We start from the raw sequence: 22949 nt of genomic DNA on the forward strand, positions 1-22949 counted from the left end.
GTTTCAACTGGGAAGCATTCTTTTTAAGTATGGACTTAATGGGACCATGCACATTTGTTTGATATTGGGCTTTCATTTATGACACATCTTTCACTGTTGTTTCGCTGGTAAGTGTAAAACCCAGCTGGTAAGTGTAAAACCCAGCACAAACAACTCATTCTTTGCCAGCCAAATAGTATTTTGAACCCACCTTGAATTGAACCATAGTCGTACACACTGAAGAAGACCTTTTTCAGGAAATACGACCAAAACCAAATCCGGAGAATCAATATCCTCCAAACGTGCAATGTCAGAAAAGATGTCTAGAATCACTCCTATTTAGATCATATTGTACTGCAGGTGATAAGTTACAAGCCAACCTCAGGGAGAAGTTGGCCAGCGGTCTCTTATTGAAATTCACAGGGATTGGTGCGGGCACGTGTTGGAAACATGGAGTTACATGGGACGCAGAACTTGCTTGCCTGTGACCCGAGCCCATGGCATTTGGATTATCTGTAGAATTTCAGGAGTAAACTGCGACAATACATCGCTCTGTGATGATACAGGGCATGTTACTGCTTGCGTATTAGTACTTGTAGCATATTCTACCCTTTGTGCGTTTGCCTGTCTTGGTGACATATTGCCATTCATATTTACACTATTCATTTCCATATTGCTTTGCATAGCAGACTTAGCCATTACTTCAGGCGACATATCTTTTACTTCCACCACTTGTTGTTTAAAACTGACTTTTGGTATTAGTATTCACAAGGGCGGAAGTTTGAATATCCATCTTAGTAGTAGATTGACCACTCATGTATTCATCTACAGCTTTTCTTATCTCCTGTCGTTTTCAATGCCGCCATGTCACCATTGGATTGTTGGGCTTTAAGTGTCATCTCCGACGATACTTTTCCCCTGTTATTACCCGTCTGCGAGGTCTGTAAATTGACCTCGTCAACAAGTGCATCTAAAGGGGCATATGTTAAAGATATCTTTGCTAGCCCACCTATGGTTCCATTAGTCTTGGCACCGTAAAACATTTGTTATTTCTTAGTAATCGCTTGGGCAGTTGTAATTGCATTAGGAATTGGTGTTTTTAAGTTCTTAATGAAAGTGCGTATATTCACATCTTGTTTGTTTTTATTCATTGGTTGATTTTTCGAAAGCTTCGTAGCCGGGACATTCTTCATTTTACTACCTTTTTTTTTTTTAGCTAATTTTGAAGAGACCTTGTTTGTCACTTGGTCAGACTTCATAACCATTTCCTATACAGAGCCAACTAGATTTCCTTTACTAACAATAGCCTCCTCAGCCCGATTGTCAATTTTTTGTGGATCATCCGTTGCAACAACCTCCCCAATAATATTATTAATTTGGGGCACCGGTTTAAACAGTGACCCCTGCTGCCGGTGCCAAGCCAACCACCAATGAAGGTTGCGGCACAGCAGGCTTTATGTTCGTATCCATTATAGGTTTGTCAGAAATTGGAGCATGGGGGCTTGCGATTGCACATTTATATTGCAATTTATGCATAGCTTTCTTTTGCCATACTAATAATTGATCAATTTGTGTGGTTTGCTTAAAAACCTTTTCAGAAAGCGTGTCATAGTTTAAGCAAAACTGACCGGGAAAACCGAGTGGCCTTTAACGCAATTTCTATTAATGCGTAGTTATTTGACGCCACATTTCCTGTCTCTGTATTTTGTTTCGGATTTATAGCTGGTACATTTAAAGCCGGGAGTGGTACATTAGGAGAACAAATTGGTACTTCCTCGAATGTAAATACAGACGGCACACAAGATGATACATGTATACTCGAGTACTCCGTTTCAACGCTAGTAAACATTACAGGTGATCTAGATAAATTATCAGATCGCAATTGTGGAGAAAACCCAGAATTAGACAAATTCAAATCAATTATTACCTCACCAGATTCCTTACTTTCGGCTACTACCTTTGCCGCTTCCACCGCGGCCGTACATTGCACTGAATTCAAGAGGCTATTATCCGTTATTGAGGTATTCATAATAGTCATTACAGCCCGTGGCTGGCAGCACAATAATTGATTGTTCACCACTTGCTGACCATCGCGTTGTAATTATTTATCAACAATTGCATCTCTTTTTTGACTCCCAGCAGGCAGCTTTTCATTCAAAGAAGGATTTGACATTGTTTCACGCGCTGACTCACCACATTGCTCATCCGTGAAGAATTCGAAGGAGGAACTGCCTCCTTACAAAATGTCCATGCATTTGCTTAGTTCCACTTGTCCAGATCCAGCTTTCCACATTCCCTTTGGTGTGGACGTGCGATTTAAAAAGTGCCTCTTTCTTTACACCCCTCGCTACTACCGGCTATGGGCAGAAAAGCCGGAAGCAAACCCCTATATATACAAAAGAGGAACTCCCACATGTTCAGGAACTTAATGGAGGCAAAAACTATCTGAAAACACAAGGGTGTTCCTGAACAAACTAAGTTGAAGGTATCGTTTACATAGCTATCAGTAATTATTCAACTGGTAGCCTAAACAGCAGATTATGTCAAATTGTCAGGATTTGATTTTCTGGTATCTCACCAATCAAGGTAACCCTATAAGAAGGGAATAGGTGCACTAATATAGAAAAATAAACTTTCTTTTATTTTGTTTGTAACAAAAATATACCAATTTGATAAATACATAGTACAACGAAAAACATACATAAACAATGCAGTTTACAAATGGGAAACCCACTGTTTGACCAATTAAGTCAATGAAAACGGAGTCATACAAACATTAACAGTAGTAGGAGCACAACCCCACATCGGATTGTACATATGGAACCAACATATGCATGCTGCAGAGGAATGATGTAGTATTAGCAGAAAAAATGCTGAGATAGCTGATAGAAATTAAACTATCCCTGGCTGACCCTTACCTGTCTAAGGGATAAAGTTAATCGAAATCAATAACACAAATCATGCACCAAACAATGAGTGCTGTGTATAGGGCTAATTTCGGCTAGAGCGAACAACAAACAATAACACACAGAATGCTGTGTATTGGGCCTAATTTTGGCTGAAGAGAACATACAAATATTAATTTGTGAAATTACAGTATCATACAAATATTCATTTATGAAATTGAAATGTACAATTACTTTAGTTTGAAGAAAAATACATGGTAATTGCACAAGCTGGCATAGATTATGTCACAGACTGAACGGGGTGTACTACGCCTTCCACTATTAAGCGTGTATGGCCACAGTGGCAAAGAGCAGGGGCACACGGCACCTGCAATTATCACGTGGAACTAGTTGGCGTTTCGGTGGTGTGTTGATGGATAGAAACCACGTTCATCAGGTACTAGGATCTTCAAGTTCAGCCTTTATGCAAGCAGTAGAATAAGAGGTCCACTTGAAATAGTAATTACAGGGGACATTTTGAGCTCAAAGATTTTGCTAGAGATGGGAGATAAACCAAGGAGGATAGCAATATATGGTGAAAGCATCAGGCCTCAGTGCCCCAACACCTAGCAGGCAGTGACCCCATAGGTAAATATAAAAATATAGGATAGCCCTAGTAGTGTATGAGATAGAATCACCCTCGTGAAGGAATGAAGTATATGTACCATTTTAGATAGACATATAATGATACATAGGGATGCGCCAGGAGGAGGGTAAACACATAGGTCAAATCGTACAAAGTCATACCTCAGAAGGCATATAACGTGCTTGCAGAGAGAAGAATGTCACACAGTCAGTGCATTGCGATGACATGCCAAGAGGAATGAGATCGAATCTCAATATAAGGCAGGACTGTAAAAGAACACAAATGTTGCAACTATTTGTGTACAGAAGTAGCACAATTTGTGAACCGAACGCATGTCAGGCAAAGAGTACATAGACTCACCGTATTTGTGAAAGGAAGCGCATTGCACACGTTAAGTGCAAAGGAAACAGAGAGTCGGAGCCTGTATCTGCTTCCGTTAAGCCATAGGTCAAAAGATGCGGAGGAACGTGTCGTGACGGATGTTTTTAAGATGACAGACACACTAATGAAGCATGTCATACACAAGGACATTTGCAGCACTGGACTTACTGCTGGGGCCTCCTCCGAGGACGTGCATCCAAACACATACTGCACGGAGCTTGTTTCTGGAGCCTCCTCCGGCTGTCAGCTGATTGCCGGCAGTCTAGGAGGACGACGCCCGTGTAGAGACAGAACGCTCTTCCGGGGGGCGTGGTCCGCATTAAGAGATTAACGGACATAGAAAGAGGACTGAAACTAGCAGTGCTATGCCAGGAAATATGATCCACATTCTAAGATTGACGGACATAGAGAGCGGACTGAAACTGACAGTGCTGGGCCAGAAAATATGTATAGTCAGGCATATCTAACTGTGTTCAAATAGAGTCAAGTCATGAATGGGTAATGGTACAAATGGTGGACAAAAATAAACCAGGATATGCGTGATGCATCAACATCGAAAAAACAAAAATAAGTAGATAAATAAAATAAAAAATTAAATTAAAGTTAAAGCGCTTTACCGCCAAAATGGAGATGCCTCATTTAAACCATTGGTGATCGTATCCAATTGAAAAATCCATCGAGCCTCCTTATTGGATAAAGCTTGAGAAGGATTGGCAGAATTTTTGACAATGTCAATCACCAACCATCGTAAGTCCTCCGTGGTATGGCCATATTCCATAAAGTGGCTCACTAGCGGCGAGTTGATTGACTTGCAACGAATCCTGGAACGATGTTCCGTGATTCTGGTATGGACTGGCCGTGTAGTTTTTCCTATATATTTGAGCCCACAGGGGCAATCAATGCAGTAAATCGCACAGGCAGTCTTACAGTTTGAATGATGTCGTAGCTCCTAAGGTTTGCCATGCACAGAAAATGATTTAGTCCTGACTGCAAATTTGCAGACAGAGCAAGACCCACAGGGAAAATGACCCGTCAGTGGGTAGAGAACCCAACTTGTTGTGGAGGATCTTGGCATTTTTTGTGAAGAGGATGCATGGACAAGTTGGTCCTTAAGGTTCTTTTGTCTCTTCATGGCGAAGATCGGTAGTGGTTCTGCTGGTAAAGATAGTTGGGCCACTGACCAATGTTTCTTAATGGCTTTTTTGATAAGAAAAGTATGGGGGCTATACGTGAGAGAACATACTAATTTGTCATGCGGCTCAGTATCTTTGGGTAGTAGTATAGTGTCCCGGGGAGTGAATCCAGCCCGTTTATATGAGTTAGTAATCAATTTTTTGGGATAGCCTTGCTGCCGAAACTTAGTGGTCAGATTAGTGGCATGATGGTCATAGTCTGCTAGGCAAACCCCTAGGCATTCCTAACTTGAGAGATATCACCATCCTTCTGCAGCACCGAGCAAGACGAGCAGTCCCCCTTGCTTCGTCCGCGACTCCGAGGCGAAGAGGGACTTGTCGGTACTTGCTCGGTGCGCGCGCGATGGTGCGCGCGGATGGGTCCTTTTATGAGAACGTCAGCCAGGAGGTGTGCTCAAACTTTAAAAGTAAAGAAATAGGATGTATTAAACTCCCGATGATTATTTAAAGTAAAATTACTTAATTCACAATGAATAGGTCTTAGTATTCCAAAAGGAAAAGTACGTAGTTCAGTGATTCACTAACACCAAACACAGAGCGATCCAGCAGCGCCTTGCAAGGAGTCCAGAGGCGAAGAGGGACTTGCCGGGACTTGCTATAGTAATAGGAATATTTCAACATGCTTTAATAATGAAACCAACATACATAGAAATACTTTTAGATACTTTTCAAAGGCCACTGCTTAGTTTGTAGTTGCTCGTGGTTACAATTGTTAGTTTGACACTAATGACAGTTCTACCGTATTATCAGTATTACCGTGCACAGAAAGATATACAGTAATTGTGTTAAGTTAGCAAAACCATGTACAATTTTTGGAAGAAAAACAGTTGGTTAGTAAAACAGTAGTAGAGCTTAAGTTTCTAGAGGCAGTTTTAGCGCAAGTTAACACTTTTAAAGCTTGATCCCTTTTATGCATAAGTCAGTTTGGAGTGGGCTCAAGTCTCAGAATCAGCAGAACAGCAAACGTTTGTGTGGATACTTGCAGTCTCTAGTTAAAGCTACTATAGTAATTCAACACTTTTTGGAGACTGTTGAAGGACTTTTAAAAGGGACACAAGCCAACACATTGGGTCTGAGGTAAGTGTGGACACACTGGACACCTCTATGTGCACTCCCAACAATCTAGAGCTACTTCTTGGATTAAGTTAAGCAATACCTTTTCTCCCCACAATACCTTAGGTTGGAAGACATTTTCGTGGCTGGGTTCTCCTCTGGAGATCAGTGATGGAACCAGTCTCTGTTTCTTGGTCTGGTGACGAAAGGTAGGACTCTGATCAGAAATTCCCTGCAGCATTCTAGAGGGAGGGCCTCTGGTACGGATTTCTTTAGCTTCTCTGGTCAGTCTGTGGTTTTGGCACCAACAAAGGACATTCGCCCAGTCAATCGTCTTCGATTCCTGCACTCTGGTGAGGGGATTTGGATAAGTCGGATTGTGTCTATGGAGGTTCACCTGGAGCTCAGCAAAGACTTGAACAGATTCTGCCTTGGCAAGATAATGCACTATGACTGGGTCGGAGGTCTCCTGGTATTTGCCATTTGCAGCTCTGGAACACCACAGCACCTTGGGAGACGGCTCAGATTGTAGTTTGTCTCAGGGCTGGTTGGTCCCACCAGCCAAAGGGAAGGAGTTGTCCTCTTCGGCGTTCCTCTGCAGCATAGAAAACGGGGTCAGGACAGCAGTGGTCGCTTCACAGTGTTGCAAAGAGTCTGCAGGCATCTCTGGCCATCATCCTCGGTTACTTCAGTTTCCAGTGGTCGACATGCCTTTCACCTCAGGAACCTCACCTTTTGTTCAGTTTCAGCGCACACTCCTCTGCAATCTCTCTCATCAGTTTACAGAAAGGGGCGGGTGGCTGTCCAATCATGACAGCCAGACCCCAAGTGGAAGCTGGTTCCATTCAGGCACTCCGACAGACAAGTGAAAAACTCCTTCCCCACTTCCTGCCTGCCCAGACACACCGAAGCCTAGGCGGGGACACCCAAGGGTTCCCAACAAAGGCAAAACACTTGCAGACCTCCCGCTTCAAGAATGGTAGACGGGTTAACAAAGAACCACCACACTGGAAATGGCGAATAAAAAAAAAAGGAGCCACCAAGTTAGTACTTAGGTAACCCTATTGTGCACAAACAGGACTGTGAAAACAGTCTGCGGTCAAAAATAGCACAATAGTTGGTAGAACACGTCCACTGCCACCAACCATAACTAAAAGGTGGTCTATGTGACTAAAATGCCACAGGAGCAGAGAGAAGGGGGATATTAGGTATCCCCTTGCCACTCCACATAAGGCGTGTGTGCCAATCTCACATAGTATAACGTTTTAGGAGGGATACAAAGTATACCTCTAGCTTTAAGAACTGTAGTTAATAAGGATAAAGAAAGAATCACAAAGGAGAACCCAAAGGGTCCCCAGCAACACTGCCCATAAGGAGCTGTGTGCTGCAGAAAGTAGACTCCATAGTACAGGTAAAACACAGAACAGAGTTCCAAAAGACAGTAAATGAGTGGAAAAGGGTTCCAATGGTTGGAGAGAGGGCACAGCTTGTTTTAAGATGTTTTGTTGTGGCGTACCATTTTGCTTAATTGTAAATTTGAATATAATTAGTAGGGTGCAGCCCACTATATAGTGCCACCGTGCAAGGCACATAAATATGACTGGAAAAGAAAAAGACCTAGGCTCAATAGCCTTTGGTGTGGGCCGCACACCTGTATTTCCCACTATGGGTTCATTATTTCTTGAGAAACTATTAATCCTATCTCAAAAAACGTGTTTTTATTACTTAGTTTTTTGGTTATTCTTCACCAATTTTAAAGCAAAACATGACTGTATGGCCAATGCATTTCAGATTAAATCCTTCAGAGCCCAGACTTGTCTCAATATTGTACTGTACAAAGTGTGCCATAATCACAATTTTCGTAACATGTGACATCATGCAACATCAAAAGACAGGGTACCCACATTTGAGAGACACAATAACAAGAGAAAACTTAGGGAGAACAAACATAGCGAAAATTTACAATCAGTTATCCGAGCATAAATATCACGAGGTGATCACTACCTAGTCACATGCATTCTGCACCACATTCAATTGTCTCATTGCTTCATGAGGCCTTGCTTATCAATCCGTTGTGTATTAGGCTTACTGCGCATTAGTGTGCTCCATTTGGGAAATTCTATTATTTCCATTTCACTTATTCACATTATGTCACGCGTGTGTTTGCCAATTAGTGCCTCTAAACCAGTGCCTTTATATTCAAATGTGTTGCTGTACGCTTATACACCAATGTGGAAGTGTATACGTGCATAGATATGTTTGCACCCCATGCGCCGTGCCAGTTACACTGACCTGTGTGCAGGGAGCTGTCTGGAAAAAGGTTCCACTCATTCAGGATATTAAGAAAAAAGTCCCGACAAAAACTGCTGGGGGGTCTCACTAGGAGGTGGGATGAATTAGATCAACATCCCCAACAGTGGGCTGACTTCACTAATCCCAAAAAGGGGTGGCTGCCTTTTGGGGAGAAGGGAGGAATTCCCCTGGATTCGTCACAGGCCAAAAAACAATCAAAACGTCTTGTGGGACGGCCATCTTCGGATGCTAGCCACCTTTAGTAGCCATTCACGGTAAATGCAAGTGCACAAGTAAAATAATAAAAACAGTAAAAAATATCAGTTGCCACCAGTTTGTCTTAGGCACATTGTAAAAGTAACTTAAGATGTATTTCCAAAAACTGTCCTGGGTGGGAGGATTTGGGGAGGCCACCCTATTTATGGTAAACAGGGAAGATGCTGACAGGTTAGCCAAAACCCAAGCAAGGTATCCGAAATGCTCCTTCACTGGAAGTACAGAGAGTTTTATAGACCAATCCGGTTTCCCCATAAAAATAAGCACAAAGCAAGGGAAGTAAAGCAGGAGACTTTACTTACCTCCAAAAGGTTAGGTCAGTAGTCAAAACAAAGCGAAACAAAAAGGAGTGTCCCATAGAAGTCTATGTAAAGTAAGCAGAAAAAAGAAACGCTTTCCTGACACTTGTAGTCTACTAAGCCTCTGTTTTAGCCTCATTTGGTTAGACTTTTTGTTGTCTACATTTGCAGGCCCACTAAATTTGGTTCTAAGACTCCTACACCAGCAGAGGTTCTGAAAACCCTACTTACATGTAGCGCAGGGGGTTAGCACACTGGACCTTTTTGGAGGATTTGTTCCTTTACTGCAATCCGTACTGTACTCATCACAGATAATTACCACACAGACATAGCCACTGGGCTTGTTTTTCAATTTTTGGCAACAGAAGACATGGCTTAAATTAGACACAAAACATTCAAGTGAAGCAGTGCAAGAAAGTGGCTTGAGACTGTTTTTCTTTACTGTGCCAACTTCACCCACCTTATGAGTGCAAGCAAGTTGGCGAAAAGTTTCAGGACCTGCCCAGTGCAGGGGTTGCGATAGATGGGATTGCCATTGGGCATGAAACCAATCACAAATCCTCCAGCCTTTGCCTCTTCCAAGTCATTGGGCCACCGAGCCCGTCTCAAGACTCCAAGAATTGTGAACACACAAAAGCTAATCTGTGGTAAAGAAATACAATTACAGAATGTAAGAAAAGAAAGCCACAAGGCAAGAAATGTTCAACCAGTTGGTTGAGTTACAAGCAGATGCATCATTGCCTTTCTTACCACTTTCCACGGACATGCATCACAAGGGTAAAAACGTGAAGTGCCCAAGAGAAAGAGAGGCATCCCCAGACATTGTTAACAGAGCCTGCTTTGTAGATGCAGCTAATCACCAACCCCCTTACCACAGTACTGAATGTTGGGTCATACAGCAGTATCAAACATTCATAGAGCATCCTTACACCTTCACAGATCTTCATGCTGAATATTAATGGAGAACTGAAGGTTGGAACCCTCTTTTCGGGAATTTACAGCCTTTTTATAGAAGAATATTTGCCGGAGGACAGTGGGCATTTCTGTTTTAAGAGATGCTGAGCTCTCTAATGTTGGAGGGAAAGGGTTTAAATAATAAGCAAATTCCTGTGCACTGGACCTTCTTCTGTACGGTCAGCCAGCAAAGCACTACCAGTTTTGCACTCTCACGACTGCTAGCATTGGTAACCGTTTTGGTGGATGCACTCAGATATCTTTGTGGTGTGAGCATCATTAATATTATTAATAGGGTATTTAATAAGTGCAAACCTAGCTTCGGGAAGCAACAGAGCGCTTTACTATCGTAGGGGGTAGAACAAATTGAGGGGAGCAAACGGTGGAGGGCAGGCAATTTGGCAGCAAGGGATCAACAATCAAACTGGGGAGCAAACAGTAAGGAGCAGATCACTCAGTCTCAGGTAGGGTGGGAGTGGAGGGTGTGTGGATATAGGTGTTAGGATTGGGCCATTTCCTGAACTGTAAAAGCGAGTGTGAGGGTTTGATGTTGACAGGGAAGATATTCCAGAGCCATGGGGTGTAGACAAAGCAGGACTGTCTTTTGGTTCTTTCCTTCCTACACGGAGTTCAAGTCTGCAAATGCCCTTGTTTGTGAGTTGTTTTTTTTTTAAAACTAATGTGGGCCTGTAGAAGACTCTCCTCTTAGTGTACAGGGATCCAACCCTTAGTATAGGCCTGAACTACACAAAAGGTTTGGTAGCTATGGCTGAGCAGCTAGGCTTAGTCTAGGAGGGAAACTGGCTGTAGTAGAGTACAAAGACCTTTGAGCACACAAGCAACCAAGAAGACACGTACACACTTGCAGTTATATACAAATATTATTTATTAAACAAACTAGACAATGATTAAGTTCAAATCATAAATTAGTTTTCGAAAATTAATTAGCAGAGTTAATTAAAATGTTCTTGATTAGCAAACAAGCCCATTTGATTAGCAATGCTGTACTAATATGTTTCATGTCACCAGAAGTTATTTGTACCCAAGAGCATAAAAGGAGCAACAATACAGCATGTTTGTGTACCACTGGTGAAGACAGACATTAGTGAAATGTGTCTGGGCTTGCAACTTCTTCAAAATTCCACTAGACCTGCAGTTCAAGTAACTTCGTTTACCTATTTGACCTAAGACAAATGCACGCGACCCACTGAAATAATTGAAAACAAACTGAAATGCACTTTCTGTAAAATGGTGCATGTTACTACGAACACACTGTGTGGCACACTACTGCTGCCTGTTAGGCAGAAACCTGTGCAGTTCCCTCTGGGACCACTGCAAAAGATTTAAGACTACAGGTGTGTGGCAGTAAACCCACTTGGTAGCAGTCTGTACCACACAGATTCACTTGGTAGCTGTGGCTGAGCAGTCAGACTTCCCTCAAGAAGAGTTAGGCAGTATATAGAATATTCACAATAGGTCAAAAGAACACAGTAGAACAAGTAAACACTGACCAGAGCTTGGTGCAAAAGAGATATAATTTATTTAAAACCACATCTAGAAAAAACACACAGGCACTAATAGTAAGCAATTGAAAAACACGGTCACTAAAAGATATACACTCCTTTAAAAGAATATTAGACACTTCTTTAGTAAAGGCCCACTTATTTTCAGACAGCTGTGAGCGCTTAACGCAGATGGCACTCTAATAATTCGTTTTAAAAGGGAGAGAAAAGCAGAGTATAAATTGAAACAGATCCCAACAATTTTTTTAAGAACACAACAAGAGAGGAAGGCAAAGTAAAACCGTGAGTTTAGAGTTCAGTAGGCCGGATCCACTTTAAGAGGATCAAAACGAAATGTGTCCAAGGTCACACGGTTGCAGTGCACAAGAGTCTTGCAAAGGTTCAAAAAGAGTTGGACCAAAAGAAAGGGACCAGTTAGAGGGTCAAGGTGGCCAGCCCAGTCCAGAAGGTTAAGGGGTTATTATTACCTTGTAGCAATCTTTAGAAAGGGAGGCCTGGCGGACACGGTACCTTAAAGTGGTGAGAACACTCCAGCAGGGGCAGTTCCTGGCAGCGGATGCAAGTCGGTGCTTCGTCCGGGGGAAGAGAGGATCTTGTCGGGGAGGAAGACAGGAGTCCGTTGCACTGCCAGGGAAGAAACCAGCCGCGGTGTTCTCGGGTAAAAGGAGCGGTCCTTTTATTCGCGGTCCAGTGGTAAGTGGCTATGCGGTTGCCGGCGTGCTTGGCACAGGCAATTCGACCACAAGACAGCCTGGGATGCGAAGAGAAGAAGGTAAACTGGTTGTGCCCACCAGTCAGGGGAAGAAGCCTCTCTGTCGTCGGGAAGTGGTGAGTTGGTTCTGCAGGGCTCCACCAGTGGTGGCGTCGTGGTAGGTCAGCTCAGCTTCTCCCTCGTCGGATTCTCAGGTCCTGTGGCGACTTCTTAAGTTCCAGTTCCCAAAGCCCTGCTTTTATGCAGCACCCCCCCATTCACTCAGCCTAGCTGTCAATCAAACATGCTAAGTGGTGAGCCTGCTGTCTCACCACTTGGGCCAATCACACAAGAGTGCGACTTGAGTTACCAAGGAAACTCAGTCCAGGGTGCCTAAACCCCCTCCCACACCCCTGTGATACACAGACAGAGTGGCACCACTTTTGGAGGCTTCTGTGGAGAAGCCTGCCAAAAAGTGGAACAAAGGGCTCGACTTGGGTTGGAGTCACAGAAGAGAACACAAACGCCATTTTAGAATCAAGTCCTGGCAAAAAATACCAACCGGAGAATTAATATTAAATAAACCAACCGGCGGTATGTTCGAGGCTATGAGAATTAAATAATTAAAGTTGGTAGCCTCGAACAATGGGAAAATCCCATAGGGATATATTCGCGGTCGAATATAAAAAGTAGTATCCACTGCCACCAGCCAAAACTCGATCAGGGGGGACAGAGACGTGCCCCCTCGACTAACAGACCCGGGGCAATCAAATTGCCCCGACCAGTATGTCCACAATATGATGGTTTGTACTGGTTTCTGTTAATAATTTGGGACTAGTAAAGCCAATGGTGACTTTACATGCCATGGGAGACAGTAGTCAGTCCCAGGGTATGGAGTCTATGGTGGGGTGTCACTATGACACCCCTGTGTTACTGCACGGAGGGTGCTGTGTAACACACATAGTAAAAACACATGAGACCCTATGGAGTAAAGGACCCCATAGCCCATAAAACACATTAACAGTCAAAGGAACACCATAAATCATGTCCAAGAGTGGGTGAAAAAGAGTCTCACTCTTGGCAGGAGAAAAAAAACTCCAGAAATCCAGCAAAGCTGCTGGGGGACTCACTAGGTTAGGAAATTCAGCCTAAAGAGAGAATTCTCCCTAACCCTGCCACCCAGCGGCTAGCCATGCGCAGTGAAACGTGTTTGACATTTACTACAAAGTAAATATTAAGTGTCAAACATTCCCTGAAAATGGTAGTAGCCCTTCATTAAATTTACTCGACTATGCAAGTGGGCGATTAGGCTTTGAAATCCCTGGATGAGTGCATGTATAAAATAAAGGGTTAGCTGCATGAATGGACACACAAATGGATATAATAAAAAACGACTCTGAAAACAGTTGTCAGCACACCCGCAGGTGCTAATATATAATGCACTCAATCATAGAGCACTAGATCTGTACATGTACAGACTGGTGTTAGGAAAAATTCTCAAAATGTGCTAATTCCTCTCTACCTTAGAGATCCCAGCCTGAACTTTGGGACTCTGTACTTTTTAATTCTGTTTGTTTTCTGTGTATTTCATTTGGTTATAGAGTTTTGAGATAACTCCATAGGCATCTTTTCATGTGTGTTGCACAGCACCCTCAGTGCAGTGCAGTGACACAGGGATGTCTTTTTAGACTTCCCAAAGGTTTAAATACCTTCTCCGGGATAAACTACTGTTTCCCAGATAATGTAAAGTGAAATTGACTTTACTAGTCTTTCCAAATTCTTAGACCCAGCACACACCATCTTACAATGGAGTGCTGGAGGGGTTACATAGTATCCTCTGTGTCAAAATACTCTTGTAGCAGTCAAATGCTACCCTTTCCTATTGAAAAGGTTGGTGGCAGTGGTTTTACAACGAACTACCATGATTTGTCCCGACCACAAACACCGGTAGCTAAAAGTCACGGGGGCCATGTTTTTCAAGCTGGCGCCTTAAACCCCTTTGTTTAAACAGGTCCCGGTCTTTTTTTGCTGTTTCTTTTTGGAAAGGTCCTTCAAGAGATTTTCTCGGCACGCCAAACCAGGTTTGGTTCCTTCGTTTGTGTGCCTTTGGCGGGTTTCAGGACTGTATACCGCCTCTGGCGTCTGAGTGTCTGGGGTGGGCAGGAAGTGAGGGAGGTGCCCGAAACGCCCTGTGCTTAGTCTCCTAGGAGACCCAAATGCACTCTGGCGTGATTGGCTGGCTGACTGTCCGGCAAGGACAGCCACCCTGCTGGGCGAGTGACAGCTAGACTGGAATGAATGGGAGAAAACTGTTTAAAAGGCGAGTCTCCAGGACTGCAAGGCAGAGTCGACCACCGGAACGAAAGAACCGAAGATGAGCTGGAAGAGGACGGCTGCTGCAACTCCTGGACCGTTGGTTTGCCTGGTGAAGCCCTGCTGCAGGTCCGAATTGCTAAACTCCATCCGACAGAGAAGCTCCTTCAAGGACGGCTTCTTCCTTTGAGTTGGTGGGACCAATCAACTCATAAAACACTTGGATACCATTTTCAAGGCTGGTTAGGATTAACCAGGGAGAGGGACACCAGCTAGTGTTCTTGAATCTACAGCAACTGTAACTGAAGTGACTCCATTTTGTTTGCTTTCTTCAACGATCCTGTGCAGAGCATGAGTCCCCTGACATCCTCCCTCTTGTTCCCACGACTGAGGCTCAGGAACAGCGAGATCTGTAGGACCTGGCAGGAACCACAACTTCAGCAACATTTGTTTCGTCATACAAAGGTACTATGCCAACCCGATTGAGAGAACGCCATTCTCGCTGTGAAAGTTCGTGAAACTTTCCCAACTTGCAGGCCTAATCAGGTTGTGACCCGACATATGACTCTTTTTCGCCTAAACTACTTCTAAGAACTTTCACAAAGACTTTACCGTTTGATACCAGAACTGCTCTTTCCTATCCAGAACACCAGCCCATTGACTTTGGCTTGGCCTATTGACTTGAATTTAACTCCTCTGGTGAACTGAAACTATTTGCACTGTCTAAAAAGTATGCATGATCTATTTTACTTCGCTTGTGCCTTTTGCTCCCTTCCAAGTACTGAACTGCTATTTGGCTCCTATTTCAGGGGAGCTCAAACTGCCTCAAAACTTTAGAATTTTGTATTGAAGTGTATTGGTTTATAATATTAAGTAGCCTTCTCCTAGTGAAATGTTTTCTATAGGATTGTGTAATAAATTAATAAGTGTTTTTACCGAGAAACCTTGAGTATAAGTGTTTACTTGAACCACTGTGATTGAAAGTCCTTTGTGTAACTACTTGTACTGCTCACATTCACTCTTGATATAAGCCTGGCTGCTCAGCTCGCTACCAAAAACTGTTTGGTACAGACTTCTACCAAAGGTTGGTTTGGCAAACACCTGTAGTCCTAATTGTGTGTAATGGTCCCAGAGGGTGCTGCCTGAAATTCTGCCTAACAACTAGATCAAACTATTGATCACTACTTTGCAGAAACATCTAGTTAGCTTTGTGTGTTCATTATTTAATTGCAAAGAAAGTAAAAGATGAAGTAGTGGATCGCATAGCAGCAAGACAACTGGGCAAACCAGGTAGAAAATTGTAGTTTGCGGCTATCTCACTTCGAGGGTAGCTGGTATAAAACAGCAGAGTGATAAAATAGAATGTCAAGGAGTTTGGGGATCAGCTCATGGGTGGAGTACCAGTTTCACAGATGTATGCAACCAGCATGTGTCAACTTGGTTTGCCATCAAAAGCATTTGGCCATATGATCATGTATATTTTCAAAAGTGTTCATTCACATTATAAGATTTAGATACACTAACCTTTACTGTAAAGCATGCAGTGTTTTACATTAGCAGTACTGTAATTATGCATTGTGTAGCAACTTACATTTTTAGGAATGGAATCGCATAACTTTACAAAAAATAAAGTTAAAACATACTGTCAGACAGGATATAGTTGGCTTAATGAAAGTATTATCCTGATTACTTCTGGTATGCAATTATTGGAAAAAGAACAAAATCTTGCCTAGCATTCCCACACAGGCCTTTGGCACTTAAGAGTTGAGCAGAGGAGTACTGCTCCATGCTCTGTCCATTAGCCGATTTTAAACTTGCAGTGAACAGAGAAAAAAGGGTGGAGAGAGCCGTGAGGACAAAAGAGGAATTCAGGGTGAGCTATGTTTTCATTGAACAGGGAATAGCTAGTTTTGCTACACAAGTGTCGATTTAATTAGCAAACCTACAGAATTCCATAGCAAATTGCTATACGACACAGCTTAAGTATGTGTATAGGCGAACTCTCCAACACCCGAATCAGCACTCCAGTAATATAGGAGAAGCAAAGCAACTCTTGGTAGAACTTAACTAGAGTCCCAGAGTACCTTAAATGTGAAGAAGAGGATGCAGCACTATGGCCCCACGATGCAGCAGCAGACCCGGTCACTGGATTCTTGGTCAGGCAGACTGAAGAAGGGACACTGGAAGGGATCTCGCAGCAGCAGACGAGTGGAGCAGACTTCAGCAACAAATTATTCTTGGTTCTGTGGTCTTGGCACCCTTTTCAAAGCACTAGTGAAAAATGGTTACCACCCGGGCAATTCAGCTTGCTCTCTCGGTCCACCACTTCGAAGAGAGGACTTCATTGAGTGGAACCTTCGATCTCTGAAAGGCGATGCACCGCTCAATGGCCACAGGTCCCAGGGTATTGGCGAATTGCAACCAGAGAAGGTCACATGTAATCTAGGTATGGCCCAAAACGCAGGTCAGCTTGAGACTGGTTGGTAAAGCCAGTCTAAGGGAGGAAGTTATCTGGATAGGAGCTTCCCTGTCGCATGCAAATGAGGGCTACAGCAGCCAAAGGCACTCGGATAGCTCTGCAGGTTGCTGCAGACATCTTACTTCTCTTCGGAATGGATCTTCCAGTGGTTTACTCTGGCTTCAGGATCAAGACCCTAACCTTTTATGGAGAACCCAGCCATTCAACATGCATGCTTCCATTCAAACATGGGTGGGGGCTGTCCATAAGGGACAACCAGGCGCCCAGTCTAAACTGGATAGAGGCAGGCTCACTGGAGGATAAAGGCCTGAAGAGTTTTGGTGACCCCCCCAGTTTCCTGTCCTCCCAGACACACTGGCCCCTTCGGGTGGCCTTCACAAAGGGACCCTGGCAAAGACCAAAGACAAATGAGAACCTCCCCCACCCAGCACGGCAGAAGAAGGTACCTAGAAAGAACAATACATCGTGAGTTAGCGAAAAAAGAAGACAGGATCCATTTTGGCTCAACAGTGTCCCATGTGAGCCTTACGGCAGCTGCAGAAATGGTAGAAAATGTATCCACTGCCACCAGCCTCTCAGATGGATTTGTTACTGTAACTAGAAAGGGGAGAAAAGGGTTAGTGTAGGTAGCAAAAAACGTATCCCATTATCCTTGGGAACAGTAGTTCAAAGAAGGAAAAATAATAAAAGGACGTTTTCATAATAAAGGCGGATGTTCGGGAGATGCATCAATTTTATGCTTCACCCCCTCTCCTAGTGAGACCCCCATCACTTGTTGCTGGAATTCTGGACCTTTTTCTTTCTATCCTGAATGAGGAGAGCCTTTTTCCCCCCTCATTCATTCTTAGGTGCTCTGATTTTTTAGGAAGTCTGTTTTTGTATTACTTTATTCTATGGAGTCTTGCTTTCCTCCATGGCTCTTAAAGGCCTCTGTGTTACACTTTTGCAGCACACAGCACCCTATGTGCAATGGTTACTGGGAACCCTCTGGGTTCTCCTTTTATATTCTTGGACTATCCTTAAAAACTACAATAAGGATAAAGGAATACGTTGTATCCTTCCTAAACTCTAATTTAGGAGAGATTAGCACACACCACCTTAAGTGAAGTGGTAAGGGGATACCTACTATCCCCCTTCTCTCAGCACCGGCGACTTTCTAGTCACAGTGACACCCCTACAGTTATGGCTGGTGGCAGGGGCCGTGTTCCACCAACTATTGTGGTATTGTTATATTACCACAGACTGTGTTCACCATCTCGGTTATGCACAATAGACACCTATGAACCTATGTTCTAACATGGTGGCTCCTTTGCTTTTTTCGCCATTTCTTGTGTGGTTGTCCTTAGTTAGACTTCCCCCTCCCAGAATGGTAGAAGAAGGGCTATGTGTGAGTTTTGCCTTTAGTGAGTTTAACACCCCCTTGTCCTTTGTCAGAGTGCCTGAATGGAACCAGTTCCCACTGCAGGGCTGGCTATCCTACTTGGACAGCAACCCTCCCCTTTCTGTAAACTGCTGGGAGCGTTTGCTGAGGAGCGAATGGGAAATCCAAATAAAAAGGTGAGGTTCCTGAGGCAGAAGGCAAGGCAATCACTGGAACAGAGGATCCGAAACTGAAGAGGGCCAGAGAAGCCTGCAGACTCTTCCAGTAACCATGAAGCGACCAATGCAGTCCTGACCCGGTTTTCTTATCGACCGAGGAGCTTCGAAGATGACTACTCCTTCCCTTTGGCTGGTGGTACCAACCTGCCCCAAGACGAACTGCAGATCGAGCCATCCCCGAGGTGCTGGGGCCTTCCAGGAGTGCAAACCGCGAATACCAGGGTACCTCCGACCCATTTGCAGTACAACGTCTTTGCAAGGAGAAATCCATCCAGAATTTTGGTGAGCTGCAGTTGGACCTCCAGAGTCACGATCCCACTCATCCAAGTCTCCTCAGAGTGCAGGACTGCAGAATAGAGGAAGGTCGATCCGCCGATAACTGTCCTTTGTTGGAGCTGACAAAAAGGCACCAAAACGCAGACCGACGTGGGAGACTGAAGCAATCCGTGCGGAGGGTCCTTTCCCACGACTGCTGCTGTAACAGCCTTTTCGGAGTCCTTCCTTTGGAAACCAGAGCGAGGAATCAGGAGACCGGGTCTGTTGCTGCTGCACAGGAAAGAATCCAGACGAATTTACTTCTTCCAATTTAAGGTACTGTGGGGCTAAAGGTAGAACTTACCTAAAGCTGAAGAGTCCCTCCAGTGTGTCTTGAGTGCATTACAAGGTATTTGGGTGTCCGTCCATACCTCTGAGCCAGGCTTTACAGGTCGTGTCCTATAAGGAGTCCTTTGCAGGGTCCTATAACTTGTGTTCTCTTGTTAAGCATTTTTATTGTAGTGTCTACAGTATCCTGAGGAACTTTGCCTTTCCTGCTGCTAAATAAGACTTTTGTTCCACTATACACTGACTTTTGGATAGTTAGGGATTGGACTGCCAAAGCATTAGAAGCCTTGACAAAAGTGTTACTAAAAAGTGAATTGCTGCTAAAGTATTGAATAGCCCTCCTATTCCTTCCTACAGACTGTCTGACATGACTTTACTAAATGAATGAACCTACTATTTCTCTGTAACAAACGCAAGTGTCCGGCACTATAATACGGTAGAACTGTCATTAGTGTCATTTTCTGTAATAATTGTAAGCGTGAGCAACAACCATTGAAGCAGTCACCCATGAAAAGTATTGTGAATAATTCCGGTGTGTATTCGTTATTAAATAAATGTATATTTTAATATAACTTCCAGTGCGTAACAGTTTCTCTCGCTATTGTATTAACTGGGTTCAGTGTAATTACCAACAGCTCACTTCCTCCTCATATGATAAGGCTGGCTGCACTGCCAGTCTACCCATTCCCTTGGGTACTACAGACTTATACTAAGAGATGGGGACCTGTATACCAAGTGATGGTTTTATAGAGTACTACCTCCAGTTGGACCTTTGGAAAACTTCCCAAACACCGGAGGATGTGTCTACTAATGTCTCCTTGACTAAAGGGGCTGAGATCATGTGGAAGCTCACACCTGGGCAGAAAGAGCTTGAGTTTAACATGGCTAAGTTAGAGTTTGTTAGGGTTGAAAGGCAGAAGGACAGAGATGATTGGCTGGAGCTTGCCAGACTACAGGCACCACAAAGCTCATCCAGAGGTTCTGGAAATGGTTATGGGTCCTCTTCTCATCCTAGATTGTCTAAAGATCTGCTCAGTACATATGATGAGAAGAATTATATAATCGATTGGCTTACAACCTTTGAGTAGGATTGTGAGGTGCAAGAGGTGGGCGAATCTGACAAAATCACTTGGTTGATTAGCAGGCTACCCCATTCTGGCTTCAGTGACATTATGGATATGTCAAAGGCTGATCGAAAAGACTTTGCAAAATTGAAGCAAGCTCTCCTCTACAAGTTTGGGAAAAACTCCTGCCCAATACTTGAAGGGATTTCAAGAGTACAAGAAAATACTTTGGTGTTTTATGTGACAGATTCCATGAAAAACGTGAGGGGCTAGTTTGAGGGCTACAAGGTAACCTCTGAGGATCAATTTGGTCATGCATGAAGACATGTTTTCTTCCTGTTCCCCTGAGCTAAAGCCGCATTTGGCTGATTCCGGAGACAGGTCCTAAGAAGTTAACATTGCTGATGCCTTATGGGTGTCCCATAGAGTGTCCAAAAAGGACAAAAGTTCTTCAGGTAAGCATTAAGGGAAGAAGGAGAAAGAGAAAGACGGTGGGCCATCTAATAAAACATCCTCCCAGAAGGGCCACAAAACTTTTAAGAAGGGTAAGTCACTGGATGCTGAAAACTAATCATCCCAAGCACAACAGTGGTTACTCGAAGACTCCCTATATACTAAGGTCCAGTGGAACGTGTGTAGCATGTGGAGCAAGGGACAATGCGAAGGGGGACCCCAGATATAAGGGTAAGACCTTGGGGGTCCACTGTGAATCTGGCCTTTTCTCATGAGGAGGAAGTACTCACAGGGACAACATTCTCTTTAGACTCTCTACCCTAAGGGATAGGATCTGAAGTAGTGGTAGGTTTCATGTGAACCTACAGTTGCCGAGACATAGGTGTCCATATCGGATGACCGAAAATGCCACATTTTCTCCAACCCCCCCCCCTTTACACCACATACATATGCCGGGGGGGGGACCCCCGGAGCGATATAGTCTCGGGAGGATAGCTCAGCGGCAACGTGCTCACCTTGGAAGCAAGACCACACGGAGGAACAGGTTTGATCCCCGGGTCAGCGCTTAGAAACCTCTGGGTATTAAGCGCGTTATAAATAACTAGATATAGATATATATAATGTAGTTATGGTTAAGTTGCTGTTTCCATAGGAAGAGCACTTTCTGGGTGGCCTATAACTCCGCTCCCCCTGGACGAATCCTCACCAAAGTTTGGTGATGTTTGGTCCAGGGGGGAGAGGGGGGGGGTACGGCATTATAGGTGGGGGGGGGGTCCCAAAACGTCTTTTTTTCCCCCATAGACTGAATGGGGGAAAGAATTTGCGCACGGATACAGATCAAACCGCTGGACGGATTTTCACAAAATTTGTGGCAGGTATAGGGGCTTGGTCCAGAAAGCGTGCTTTTGTAAATTTGGTGACAATCCGTCCAGTATTTTTCTTTAAAACGAGCAAAAAGTATATCTCAAAAAATTAGTGATATCTATGTCCGCACCGCGGTCACACTTCCCTGTTGCTCCGCGGACAAGATAACAATTGCCTAATGGGCTTGCGCCATGACTGCGGACACGCGACGTCTCTGCCGATTGGCTGCTGCGAGACGTGTTCTGCGGCAGATTGTTTGGCTGCGCCCGACATCTTGGATCCGTCGATAGCGGAGAAACAAAAAGCGTACACATGCTATATTTATAAAACTCTCTTGCTGTTGTCACAGAGCGTTGGGACAGGTTCAGACAGTAAGACATGGGTGACCAATGCATTTGTTCTAGGGGTCGGTCTTCACGATGTATTTTCTATGGCCACCTTGTACGCACAGAAAATTAGGTGCAATAACGGTAGCATTTCAGCCCATGCACTGCACAGGAAACTTGTAACTGTTGTAAGGACACGCGAAGTGGTAGCGAACATTGAAATTGACAACATGCCATAATTGCAATACTTTTTCCTATGGGTATTAATTATATTCATTAGTACGCCGCCATGGGTGTGCCATGCCACAGTGGTTGTGGCCAGGGCCTAGAGTCTTGGATGCATGGCCCTCGGCCGAAGACTTACTTCCAAGACTGTAGGCCCTGGCCACATCCACTGCAGCATGTCACACCCATGGATACACACATAGTATTACCTATCGATTGCTAATTTGTGGGGAGTGTGTGCAGTCTTGAAATGACCAACAAAGTTTTAAGTACTGGACGTGGAAGCCACTGCACACCCATCCCATGTAATATCTATGGACATACAGCTAGGAGTGAAGCCTCTGGCCAGAAGCAGTGAAGGATACCACACTTATAGAAAAACATCCACTACCACACATCACTCAGGTGGTTGTGGGGAGAGCCTGCACTCTTGGATGCATGACCGAAGGCCATGCACCCAATAACAAAGTTAAAACCTCTTCATGATGTATTTTCTATGGCCACCTTGTACGCACAGAAAATGAGGGGTCCAATAAGGGCAGTATTTCAGTCCGTGCAGTGCACAGGGAACTTATAACTGTTGCAAGGACACGCGTGGTGTTAGGGAACATTGAAATTGCCAACATGCCATAATTGCATTACTTTTTCCTATGGGTATTGTATTCATTAGTATGCCGCCATGAGTGTTACATGCTACGGTGATTGTGGCCATGGCCTACAGTCTTGGAAGCATGCACGGCCGGCCCAAGGCCTTACTTCCAGGCCCTGGCCACAAACACTGCAGCATGTCACACCCATGGATACACCCATAGTAATGAGTATCGATTGCCTGGTTGTGGGGAGTGTGTGCA

General features: G+C 44.1%; 1 protein-coding gene across 1 annotated transcript in view; it reads right to left on the minus strand.

Moving 5' to 3' along the window:
* Positions 1–22949, minus strand: part of LOC138468323 (exportin-5-like) — a 1170237-nt gene that overhangs the window by 494185 nt on the left and 653103 nt on the right. Inside the window, exon 20 of the mRNA XM_069608829.1 lies at positions 9465–9646. Coding sequence (XP_069464930.1) covers positions 9465–9646 — 182 coding nt within the window. The remainder of the gene's footprint in view (positions 1–9464; positions 9647–22949) is intronic.

This window comes from Ambystoma mexicanum, chromosome 4q, assembly GCF_040938575.1.
Source record: "Ambystoma mexicanum isolate Mex_15411 chromosome 4q, UKY_AmexF1_1, whole genome shotgun sequence".
Taxonomy (NCBI): domain Eukaryota; kingdom Metazoa; phylum Chordata; class Amphibia; order Caudata; family Ambystomatidae; genus Ambystoma; species Ambystoma mexicanum.